This window comes from Callospermophilus lateralis, chromosome X (genome assembly GCF_048772815.1).
Source record: "Callospermophilus lateralis isolate mCalLat2 chromosome X, mCalLat2.hap1, whole genome shotgun sequence".
Classification (NCBI taxonomy): Eukaryota; Metazoa; Chordata; class Mammalia; order Rodentia; family Sciuridae; genus Callospermophilus; species Callospermophilus lateralis.
The window spans coordinates 64,632,536-64,646,281 of record NC_135325.1 but is presented as its reverse complement, the minus strand read 5'-3'; the positions used below and the strand labels follow the sequence as shown (position 1 = coordinate 64,646,281).

At 32.3% G+C, this 13,746-nt stretch overlaps 1 protein-coding gene across 1 annotated transcript in view; it reads right to left on the bottom strand.

Annotated features, from left to right (window-relative positions):
• Positions 1-13,746, bottom strand: part of LOC143638576 (uncharacterized) — a 452,770-nt gene that overhangs the window by 34,635 nt on the left and 404,389 nt on the right. Inside the window, exons 20-21 of the mRNA XM_077106457.1 lie at positions 10,326-10,549; positions 6,804-6,877 (exon numbers count right to left, since the gene is read on the bottom strand). Coding sequence (XP_076962572.1) covers positions 6,804-6,877; positions 10,326-10,549 — 298 coding nt within the window. The remainder of the gene's footprint in view (positions 1-6,803; positions 6,878-10,325; positions 10,550-13,746) is intronic.

Below are 13,746 nucleotides of genomic sequence, written 5' to 3'. Positions count from 1 at the left end.
ATTACATTTAGTGAATATTTTCCATAGCACTTTTACAACTTCGATTATAGTTGAATCCTTCAATTTTTCAGTGCTCTCTTTCCCTAATTTTAAATATTTTAAAGCACTATATTCCTATGCTTTTGTTTTACATAATAAGTATAAATTGCTATTGACAAAGTGTTTTTACAAACACTGAATGCCAACTAAATTTGAAAAATTTAACAATTAAGTGATACAACGCAGCAGGGGAAATTCAAAGTTACTCTTGTAGCTTAAAGTACTCAGGTTGTTTCTGAAAGAAAAAGGGAATTGTGATGTTACAAATTTAATAATTTGCCAGGTGCAGTGGCTCATGCCTGTAATCCCAATGGCTTGGGAGCCTGAAGCAGGAGGATCATAAGTTCAAAGCCACCCTCAGCAACAGCGACATACTGAGCAACTCAGTGAGACCCTGACAATAAGTAAAACACAAAATAGGGCTGGGGATGTGGCTCAGCATCTGAGTGCCCCTGAGTTCAATCCTTGATACCAAAAAACAAACAAACAAATAAACAAAAACCAAACCAAACCAAACCCCCAAGTTAGTTAATTCAACCTATTCTAGGTTCAGTATGTGGTTTATCTAAATGAAAACGAATGAAGTAGTATGAAATAACAATAAAAAGTGTGGATATTTATACTTATCTGTCATCAACTACAAACACACCATGCTCCTTAATGTGGAGAACATCACACTGAGTGAAATAAGCTAGAATTAGAAAGTCAAGGTTTGAGAAATGGGTCTCAAAAATAGAAAGAGGAACAGTAGAGTAGAAGAAGGGGATTGAGGGGGAAGGAGGAGGGATGTGAAAGGGGAGGAACTACAGAATGAAATTGACCAAATTCTGTTATTTGCATTTATGAATATACCACAGTGAATTCCACTTTTACATTTAACTAGAATGCAACAATTAAAAATAAATTAATACAAGGAAGACCAATAGAGTAGAGTTAAGGGACTCCGGGAGCAAGGAGTGGAGGGAAGGAAGTAGTCTGGGGATTGAAATGGGGAAAATAATGTTTTAGGCATTTATGAATGTGTCAAAATGAAGCTATAGTGCACTATAAAAACATAAAATCCCCCCAAAATACATGATGACCCTTTCAATAACTGTATTCTACTGTATAAACTGTTCTACAGTTTTGTGTCATTCCTGATCAATTCTAAGTCATATGTTCTCACTGAAGAAATCATTATTTTAGATATACTTTGTCCAAGAAAGATCACAACTTTTTTTTAAAAAAGCTCATGTGTTCTTTTTTTACATAAGGATTATTTTATTGTAATTAGTTTATTATGTGAAGTGTTTGTAATTTATCTGATTTAAAATAGAAATTTTAATTTATTATGTACTCATAAATTAGGAAACAAACCTGAATAGATATATTTTCTTCTCTATAGTTGAATATCACAGAATCAATATTAGTATCTTTGTTATATAGTGTAGAAGAATAGCTCATTTAAGGGCATTAATTTAATATTTTTTTAATAGAAAGGAAAATTTAGACCACATAACCATAGTTAGCAGTAGATAAAAATACTCCATAGAAAACATGAAAAAAAATTTTGGAACAAAAATTCACTGATATTCTGAAGTGAAAATTCAATGCTAATACTTAAATTTTTTATTTAGATGAATAGATATATATGATGTTTATTCCTCACTTTAATATCCTATTATGTTTAGCAGGGTAGACATAAATATTCATCAATAATATTATAACTTTTACTTCATAAGCAAGCATGTCTTGTTGGAGGAAAGGACTATTCTATTGATATTTGGGTTATGAACCAAGGCTTAATATAGTGTTTCCATATCTTCTTCCTTAATTGATTATTTATCCATTTATAAATTCTTTGGATAGGACCTTAAGCCAATTTGAATCTCATTTTGAGTTTTGAGTTTCCTTAAATAACCTAATCAAGAATTTTGGACCTTTTTCAACTGCAAATTATTTATAATAACTGGAGTCTGGAAAAAATACATATAAAGTAATGAATTTATATTCTCTCTCTCTCTCTCTCTCTCTCTCTCTCTCTCTCTCAGTACCATGGATGAACTCAGGGGCACTCAACCATTGAGTCACACCCCAGCCCTATTATGTATTTTACTTAAAGACAGGGTCTCACTGAGATGCTAAATGCCTCACCATTGCTGAGGCTGGCTTTGAACTCATGATCCTCCCATCTCATCCTCCAAAGCCACTGGGATTACAGGTGTGCACCACCACACCCAGCCCCTATGTTCTCTTTTTCTGTGCATATCCTCACTTAACTCTATTTATTAACATAAAAGAGAAGGGAATCAAATCAGAATTGGAGGATAGAAATGGGACCAGAGGGGATCTCCATGTGTGTTTGTGTGGGTCCCTTGAGTAATTATGCTTAGGAAATATTTTGGAAACTGAAGCGAAGACCTGGTCTAGTAGCACACATACTTCATTTTCCTTATATAGACTTACATACAATCAAGTAGGACAAGATATCCTTTAATAAGGATCATAAGGAATCAGATTCCCTTTTTAATATTTGACTGCAGATAGTTTTTACCATTTTTCCTCTTACTTTTTTGCTGAAACCTTAAAGTCAGCCTCAGTGTGTAACTACCAGAAAAGCCAAGCTGGTCTCATATTTCTACTCTCTCAAGATATTTTTGGATCAGCTTGGGATGCCTACATGTGATGCTCTACCAAGAAAGACTCATTATGCAAATAATAAACATTTTCATTATCTCCTGTTGTGTGTGTGTGTGTGTGTGTGTGTGTGTGTGTCTGCTATCACAACACATGAGCCAGATTTGGGGTGGGGTGGGGTGAAGGTTTATTTCAATTCTGTGGGTAATATTATTATCAAACTTAGAAAGAGTGGTTAAAAAGAAGATGTTCAAATAAAAGAATATAGTACTGCAAATAATTCCCCAAATCCAATAATGATTTCAATTCTGTTTTCCAAGAGTGTAAAAGTAGATAATAAATTTTTTAAAAATATTTTTTAAGTTGTTGATAGATCTTTATTTTTTTATTTATATGTGGTGCTGAGAATTGTACCCAGTGCCTCACACATGCCAGGCAAGTGTGCTACCACTGAGCCACAGCTACAGCCCCAATAATGAATATTTCAAAGAATATAATGTAATGGTACCCACCAGATAGTAGGGGCCAACTCTCATTCCTAGGGATGAAACCAAAATTTTCCAGTCCGGGGAGATGGGCCTTTGAGTAACTTAACTCCCTTCTGCTTTAAAAGTAAGTCTAAATTCTTAATGATTGCCATTCTGACAGGAGTGAGATGAAATCTTAGAGTAGTTTTGATTTGCATTTCTCTAATTGCTAGAGATGTTGAACAGTTTTTCATATATTTGTTGATCAATTGTATTTCTTCTTCTGTGAAGTGTCTGTTCAGTTCCTTAGCCCATTTATTGATTGTTGTTTTTTTTTTTTTGTAGTTTTTGAGTTCTTTATGTATTCTGGAGATTAATGCTTTATCATAGGTGGATGTGGTAAAGATATTCTCCCAATCTGTAGGCTCTCTCCTCACTTTATTAATTATTTCCTTTGTTGAGAAAAAGCTTTTTAATTTGAATTCATCCCATTTATTGATTCTTGATTTTACTACTGTGCTTTAGGAGTCTTGTTAAGGAAGTCAGATCATAGGGTGATGTGGTGAAGATTTGGGCCTATTTTTTTCTTCTATTAGGCACAGGGTCTCTGTTCTAGTGCCTAAGTCTTTGACCCACTTTGAGTTGATTTTTGTGCAGGGTGAGAGATAGAAGTTTAATTTCATTTTGCTATATATGGATTTCCAGTTTTGCCAGCACCATTTATTGAATAGTCTATCTTTTCTCCAGTGAATGTTTTTGGCACCTTTGTCTAGTATGACATAACCATATTTATGTGGGTTTGCTCTATGTCCTCTATTCTGTACCATTGGTCTACAAGTCTATTTTGGTGCCAATACCATGCAGTTTTTATTGCTATAGCTCTGTAATATAGTTTAAGATCTGGTATTGTGATGCCTCCTGCTTCACTTTCTTGCTAAAGATTGCTTTAGCTATTCTGGGTCTCTTATTTTTCCAAATAAATTTCATGATTGCTTTTTCTAATCCTATGAAGAATGACATTGTGATTTTAATAGGAATTGCCTTAAATCTGTATAATGTTTTTGGTAGTATGGCCATTTTGACAATATTAATTCTGCCTATCCAGAAGCATGGGAGATCTTTCCATCTTCTGAGGTTTTCTTCAATTTCTTTCTTTAGTATTTTGTAGTTTTCATTGTAGAGGTCTTTTACCTCTTTTGTTAGATTGATTCCCAGGTATTTTTCGAGGCTATTGTGAATGGAATAGAAATGCAAATCAAAACTACTCTAATATTTCATGTCACTCTTGTCAGAATGGCAATCACCAAGAATACAGGCAACAATAAATGTTGGTGAGAATGTGGTGAAAAAGGTACACTCATACATTGCTGGTGGAACTGCAAATTGGTGCAACCACTATGGAAAGCAGTATGGAGATTCCTCAGAAAATTGGGAATGAAACTACCATTTTACCCAGCTATCTCACTCCTTGGTTTATACCCATAGGACTTAAAATTGGCATACTACAGTGATGCAGCCACATCAATGTTTATACCAGCCCAATTCACAGTAGCTAGACTATGGTACCAATATAGGTGTCCCACAATAGGTGAATGGATAAAGAAAATGTGAACATACTTTATATACAGAGTTACAAAAAATTGTGCTGTGAATGGATAATTATGATTGTAATACATTCCACTATTGTCATGTATGTAAGAAATAAAAAGAGAAAATGTGGTATATATACTCAATGGAATATTACTCAGCTTTAAAGAAGAGTAAAATTATGGAATTTGCCAGTAAATGGTTGGAGTTGGAGAATATAATCCAAAGCAAAATAAGCCAATACCACAAAACCAAAGGCCAAATGTTTTCTTTAATATGTGGATGCTAATTCACAATAAGGTGGGGGGCACTAGGGAAGAATAGTATTACATTAGATGAGGTAGATGGAAGTTATGGGAGGGCAGGGGACGGGATGTGGGGATAGGAAAGATAGTAGAATGAAACAGACATTATTACTCTATGCATATATGTGACTGCAAGACCAATATGATTCTGTAACATGTACACTGAGAAAAATGAGAAGTAATATCCCGTCTATGTATGATATATAAAAATACATAAATGCATTCTACTGTCATGTATAACTAATTAAAACAAATAAAAAATTAAAAAGTGTGAGTCTGGTTTCCTGTTCTCATCTTTGTAACTGGTAGATATATCACTCCTATGCATTACAGTCTAGATGTAGAAAAATTATGCTCTCTTTTAGGGCTATACCAGAAACCCAGGTAACGACTATCTAGACATCTCTCAAGGACATACTACCAAAAACTTAGTTGGAGAACTACTTAAGAGAACAATTTGTTTCTAATTCTCATCTCAGGCTTGAATAATTAGAACTCACAGGAGATAGTTTAAGATATTAAAGTGGAGGCTATGGTTGTGGCTCAGTGGTGGAATGCTTGCCTAGCACATCTGGGACACTGGGTTCAATCCTCAGCACTACATAAAAATAAATACACATAAAACAAAGATAAAAAACCTATTTAAAAAGATATTAAAAATGGAAACTATATGACTATACTCAATAGCCAATTCTGACTATTTCAATTTATTGATAACTCCAACTATCCTGCTTAAGTTAAATACATATTTTTGCAATTTTTCCAAAATCCCAACTATTTTTATATAATAAAAATACATTTTAACAATTCCATCACTTTCTCTACCACTAAATCATATCAATTTATTTAATATTTCCCCATGCAATCTATTTGTGTATAATTTTGATTGGATTTGTTTCTCTTCCTTGCACATTCTCAAGTTTCAGTTCATCTGTTCTAAGTCTCATAAATACAGATATATCATAATAAGAATATAAGTAACATAGTAGAGAATTATAACACCCAGGAGTTTATAAATGCTTACCCTTTCAATATTTCCTTGTTTATACTGGTATCTTTCTAACTTGTTAATCTTATAGCACTGATAAAATAGCATAAGTAGACAGCTTTGGCTTACAGAATTTTTCTATTTTTGACAGTGGTGGGTTTTGTCCTTAATTAGTTAGATAGGCTGGATCTTTAAAATTTGGTGGATCCATCAATCTAGTTCATCAACTAACTTATAGAATAATAGCCAGAAGAGAAGGAGAAACCATTATATTTATTTTGGGCCCACTTCCTGATTAATTGTAAGCCTTGGTTGGTAACAGGCTAAATTGGCTATATGAATAAAAGGAAAAAAAACAAATTGATGCTGATTGATTCCCATTCTCCAAATCTTGCTGATAGTTTTATGGACACATTCTTTAATTATGGGAATCAGGCAGACAATTATCATTTGAAGAGCATTTTAACATAGTAGGTATTGCAATATGGTAAGTTAGAGAAAGAATTCATAAAATAAAAGCATGACTCCTCCCAAAGAAAAACAATATATGTTTCCAATATTCTACATATAAAAACAAGGAAGGTAAAAATGAACTAGAGTATTATCATAAGTTGAAAGTGTTACAAGTGTGAAATCTATCAACTATAAATTTCAATCATAGCATAATGCTAGAACACTAACAGTCTGAAGGACCACGGATGTGACTACTAAAAAATTAAAAAGTATAAATATGCCCCATGTTATATTTCTATTTCACAGTGCTTATCTGGACTCTAAATTTAAGGATCTACTATTACTTACTGGTTTCTTCTGCAATGTGGAGCTAAGCCAATTCGGAATTCAGGTAGATATATAAAACCGTCAGCCTTGGAGTCCTATAAAAATTGGAAAAAGGAAAGAATAAATTAATATAAGAAAATGCTGAACTGAGAGAGTTAGACTTTGAAATGAACACCTGATAGCCAGGTCACCAGTGTTATAATGAACAGTATTTTTCTAGTCTGCTTGTTCAATAATGTAGTTTGCTTAGCATGCACTTGAAATAGCTTTCTGCAAAGCAAATGGACCGTGCATTTATTAAACCAGCAATAGTAAAACCAAACTCTTACATTAATGATTGTACAAAGTTACTTCAAAATATGCAAACAGCTCTCAGCATCATTAGGGCATTCAAAGCAGACAAACAATTTATCAACAAAGGCCAGCAAAAACAGCAGTTACAGCAACATTTAACACATTTCCAAAACTTACATTTTGTAATGTAGAATGGAGATCACATATACCAATTATTTCCTATTTCATATCTCTTCAAAAAACTCTAATGATGAAATTTCTATGCATGAAATTGTTTAGTGTATGACATAAGAGAGCAATATAGTCTTTTATTCCCTGTGTCTTTATTATCTTACCTTTTATAAGCAACCCATCAAATTTCTAAGAAATTGTTATAAAATGATACATGGTTGGACATCTTCCAACTTATTTACAGAGCTTAGTAAGGTCTGGTAATTGTAATTCTGTCCATGCTTACCAAGTCACTTGTTCTTTCTGAGTCACAATTTCTTCAAGGATAAAAAAGTGGAACAGAATATTGATATGTTGCAATGTTGCTAACATGCATTGTAATTATCAGGGAAAAGATTCTACAGAAGTATTCGTTATGTGAAAATATAAACCTAGCAATAACTGAATTTAAAAAAATCAAAATTTCATACATTTAATAAAAATATGATAATGGGTCAGATGGAAAAATATAAAACTGAATCCCATAAAAAGTCACCAGAACTCTAATTAAGTTTGAATGAAGCTAATTAATTCTAAGACTATTCTGTCAATAAATTAAAAACATAGCAGATATAATTCACTGTTTTTTTTTCTGTTTAATTTGGATAGGGATTAGATGCATGATATTTATCATGTGGGATTATGAAAGCAGTGTGAAATTATTTGGTATTTTGTAATTGCTCTTTAAAAATTTCAAATTTCACATTTGAAGTAGAATATTTTTCAAATTAGTTGGGAAATAAAGGTATATGATGGGAAATAAACTTTATTGAGGATTTATATGGTGAGCACTGTCCAAAGGCAATTTATTTATAGTAACTCATTTAATAATCACAATTATTCATCAATTCAACTTTTATCTATTGAGCACATAAGTTGTGTCATATGAATGAGATCAATGGTTGAACTGGTGAGGATGAGGTTGGAAGAAGCTGAGTTAGTACTTGTGAAAACTTATGATTAATGAGGAGACAGACATTAATAAAAGAATATAAATGACAAAGTAAAACGAAAAAGTGTGTTAAATGCTGGGAAAGGGGAGGTATACGATGCTATAAGAGCTTACAAGAATTGATTAAATTGGTACAGGGGAATCAGGGAAGCTTTCCCTAAAGGAGTAATGTCCTAAAGGGAGATCTGAAGGAAGGCTAGAAGTTGACCAGGTGAGAGGATCATGAAGTATTTCGGGAAGAAAGAATGACATATGCAAAATTTCTGTGGTTGGATGGAACATTACACATTAGAGAAAATAAAAGAAGGCCAGTGGAGCTGAAATGTAAAACTGCAGTGTATGTAGGACAAGATGTGACTGAAGAGGTATCACATATATATGTGTAAGAACCGGTAGTTCATGGTAATTTTTTTTGTGTGTGTGTGTGTGTAAGAATAACGGGAAGTTATTGATGGCTTTTCATGAGGATAGACAGAAAGCAGGGTGAGGGGAGGTAGTAAATATATGATCAAATTTGCATTTTGAAAAGATTTCCCTGTTTTGAGTGGAAGAACAAAATAGAAGGTGGCCAAAGCAAATTTGAGTAGTCAGGTAGGAAGCTCTTAAAATTTTTCAAGTGAAAGATGATTATAGCTTAGGCTAGTATGAAGGCAGTGAGTGACAATGGAGATAAATTGATAAATTTGAGCAATATTTTGGCTATATTATTGGTTAGGAGTAGATATGGATAATTAAAAGTGGTTAAAGATCTGTAGGGGGAGAAAGAATGACTCCTTAGCAGAAAATCACAGGAAGGAGTCACCGTTTTGAGGATGCCAAAATTATGAATTTTGTTTTATACACAGCGGACACTCTTGAGATATCACAGTAAAGAGACTAATTGTATGATCTTTAATCCTGAAGAGAATTTTGGGTTATAGACATAAATATGTGTGACCTCTGTATACAGATAGACACACATGGATAAAATAATCTAAAAAAATAGAGCAGAATAATGAGAGAACTTAGAACTGATGCCTGAAGAAATGTTTATGCATATATTTTATAGATGGATACAATACCTTTATTTTATTTGTATTTTTTAAAATTTTTTATGTGGTGCTAGGGATCAAACCCAGTGCCTCACACATGCTAGGGAAGTGCTCTACCACTGAGCTACCACTGAGCCACAACCTCAGCCCCCTGAAGAAATTTTAATGGCCTAAGAGAGTAGGATAATCCTGCAAATGTGATAGAGGAGGAGTACCAGGAGAAAAATATGGAGAGGTTTAGTAAAATAAGGTCTGAAAATGTCTGTTGGATTTAGCAACATGGACACTCATGATAACCTTACCAAAGTCATTTTAAAGGAGTAATGGAAATAGAAAAGAGATTGGAGAACACTTAGGAGTGAAATACTGAAGAAAGTATAAAGAACACTATCAAGAATTCTGACATAGTTAAGGTGAAAGCTGGAAATTTCCTCTGAGTTCTACATTTTTCTCCCCACTGGGGTAACTTAATGACATATTTCAGTCAACATGTCCAAAACCAAGCTCATGACCTTTCTGTGCCACAAAACAAAACAAAAAGAAAAAATAAACTCACAAAACACAAAACAGAAACAAATAAAACCCCCTGGTTTTCTTGGTTTGCTTTCAAAACCATTGAAAGATGTCTTACTCATCTCACTTTTATTTAAATTAAAAGTCTCCAGCACATTTCAGTCTGTAGAGACATATCTGGTTGTGAGGAAGAGGATCAACATATAAGAAAAAAAAGGGATGAAAATATTTGGCAAGTATTATTATGTGCCATGAGAAAAATGAAGAAAATGCATCTCAGAGAAGTTAATTAACTTGCCCAATCTTTTCAATATAATAAGTTTGGATTACAAAGCAGGTATTTTTTACTTCAAAACCATTAATTATATGACTTTTTACATATCATTTTTAAAGCAAAGAAGTAGCATCAATGGCCTACTACCTAACATTAAATATTATAAGCGTACCTTTATTTTTCAGAAATTCATATCCTTAATGCTAATATAAAGATTAAGGACTATTATGATTCAGTGAATGATTTTCTTTCCTTCCTGGTGCACTTACATTCAGGTGTGAGAACCAGTAGAGAGTTGAGTGTTTCAAAATAAACCAGTATCTTTTCCAATTAAAAAAGGAGATTCCTCTAGACTCTCTTTTTTTCCAAAGCCATCCCTCGCATTTCCCATGGCCCAATTCAGTACAGGCCATTGCACAAAATCGAGTTCTAAAACAAAACAATCGGCCTTCCTCAGTGAAAAATGAGGGCAAGACCCTTCTAAACCAAGACACTGCAAAAACAAACATAGGAATACAATGTTAATTTGGATACCATAACAATGTAGATTTCAATTACTATAAAATTTTCACAAGTTTACAATAATCTAACAACCCATCAATATTTGACAAAATTTTTCTTCTCACTACAAATGGCAATATCTACATCTTTTATTTATTTATGGTCATTTGTATTTCTTCTTTGTTAACTATACATTAGCCATTGTTTCTCATGGTCTGTTAATGTTGGTCTTAATGATGGAAATATTAAGGATATTTATCTTTTTACTTTCATATATATCACAAATATTTTCTCCAAGATGATTTGCCTTTGGCCTTCATTTATGACATTTTTTACATACATAATTTTTAATACTTAGTCACAGATAAGAATAACTTCTGGTTTCTGTTTTAATTTTGCTTAGAAGTGTTTTTTTTTAAAATTCAAATCATTAATTCATCTGTAATGGCTTTTATGTATTATATAATACTGGGACCTGGATGTAGTTCTTCTTCCAATATACAAATTTGGAGGGTACTGTTGTTTGAACTCATGGATGCTTTAAACTCAGGTTCATCCCCAGTGCTTTCTTTTATTTTTATATTTTGAGAAAATTTCTCACTAAGTTCCTAAGGGTCTTGCTAAGTTGCTGAAGCTATTATGAACTTATTATGCTTCTGACATCCTTCCATGTCACATGTATTACAGACTTGTGCTACCATGCCTGTCCTTTCCAAATGCTTTAACAGTTGCTCCAAACTGTTTATTAAATGATCTGTCTTTTCCCCATTGATGTAATATAATATCTTTATATTTTAAATTGTTTTATATTTTCCATTCAAAATATCTGTACCTTTATTTTTGCCATTACAATAGTGTATTATGTATCTTGGGTGTTTTGGGGTATATTAGAGTAGATTCTTTCCTAATATTTTAGAATTATTTTCTTCTCAAATTTTTTTTCCCAGATGAAATTTTAGAGTTACAGTTGACTTCCAAACAAATTCCATTAAAAATGATTGAAATAATATTACATTTAAAGTTAATTTGAAGTTTGTCAAATTTATAATATTGAGTGTTCTAAATCAAGAATATGGCTATTTAAATCACCAATTATTCAATACTTCCTTTCTAAAACAATCTATTTTTCCTTATATATCTTATACATTTCGTATTGCTTAGTCCTATGTATTTTATAGTTTTGCTACTATTTAAGAAAAAAAAAACCATCCATTTAATAGCTATTATTTTATTGTGACACAATGGATACTATAGTTTTAATCTCAACAATTTAGTCTTTTATTCTATATGTAGGTAAATATCCTAAAACTATAAAAATTTTACCTAAAATTTAAATAATTTGTGATATAAGTGAAAGTAATTTATTGGACAGAAATCAATGCTTATTTGTGTCAACATAAATAAAATTAAGAACATGATTGAGAGCATTTGGCTCACTTTTTCTCATTATTTTAAAGCATTTCTGTACACTGAATATGATAATTTGGTCTCAGAGAACTTATTTGTACTGAATTCCTCACTTCATGGGTTACTTTTCCTTAAAAGGCTTAAATGAATTTATTTAAGGTATCACACATTTTATTTTAAAAATCCAGTTTTCATTAATTACAATTGCCTTAATATGACATTGTAAATTTATAATTGCCCTTTAAAAGACTCATTACTCCAGAGTCCAGCTTGTAGCAATTAAACTAATTACCAGATTATTGTTGTTTCATTCTGGACTTTCTAGGGTTCTACTAATATAAGCAAGTTATCCAGCATGTTTCAGTTGAGTAGTCCCTGATATTAAGTCAGTTTTATCGTAAAAGTATATATACTCAAAGTATAGGTCTCTTCATAAAGCTAAATGAAGCACTACATTTTTCCTATGGCCAACTATATATTAAGAGAAAATTATTAAAGAAAGCAGTGCAACAGAATTTGAAAACCATGGTACTGCTTATATAGTAGGCCACTCTTTTCTCATGGGAGTTTTCACAGATAAAATTATGAGGGGTGGATGAGGATGGGAAGATTCTAATACTCTTGCAAAATTGCTACCTCAAATTGTGGCTACTATCACTTCCTTCGACTGTTGGAGATCTTTTTTCCAGATAAATCATTTTCCAACAGGGAATTTTTAAGTAGAAGGAACATTAAAGAGTGTCTAGTGCAATTCTTTGCTTTACTGATAAAGAAATAAGGATAACAAATGTCAAGTGATACCTGCAATATTATTGCTAATTGGTGAAAGACCTTGACCAAGAATCCTGATCTTTAATTACAACTGATTCCCATTTTGCCTATTATTACCCCCCACCCCAGATAGCTTAGGATCCCTATAAGAGCCTGTACTGGCTTCATATTAAGTATGAATGTTTTAATGATTTATTAAAATATCACTTTTGAAATACGAATTTTATTCACTGAAGGTAGATTGGGTAAAATTTTCCTGACAGCAAAAATCTTTTCTGGTATTAGGGGTAATCATAAAATGAGCTTCTTATAAAAATAATCTCATTACAATATTTATAAAACCCAACTGTCTGAAAAATAGGACCCCCTTTAGTGAAATGACAGAAAGCAAATTGGGCCCTCTATTTGTTTATGATTTATGCTAAAAGGAAGATGAAAAGTAAAGGCTTATGACAAAATGCCTTGATTTCTATATACCATATTTTAATTTTCCCCTACTTGATAATTTTAAAAACTTAATTAGCAGTCACACAATTTACAATCTTCATTTTTTTAAACCTAATTTATTGTCCCACATAAGATATCCAAATTTACAATCTGGTCAGCTGTCACATCATTATCAACAGTTGAGCCCAGGCAGAAAACATAATAAAATAAATGAATCATTTTAGCTAGTACTAATTGCTTATTTAATATTAAGGTGTTCATCTTTAATTCCAGTAAAATTATTTTATGAAACTGGAACAGTTTAAAAAGAGACTGACAAAAGGAGTGAAAAATGAAAGTTTGAATCATGTCCAGTTCTTAGACCCCAGTGTGTTCATTCCCACATTCCTAATATCAGGATTATATAGGAAATTTTCATGTAGCATGCATGCATATATATCTGTTTGCTCATGTGAACATTCTTACAAAAATTCTTTAACATCTCTAAGATAGCCCATACTTCAATGTTATGCTTTAGCTCCCCAATATAAAAAGCAGTTGACAGAAATGCATTTACAGGAAACA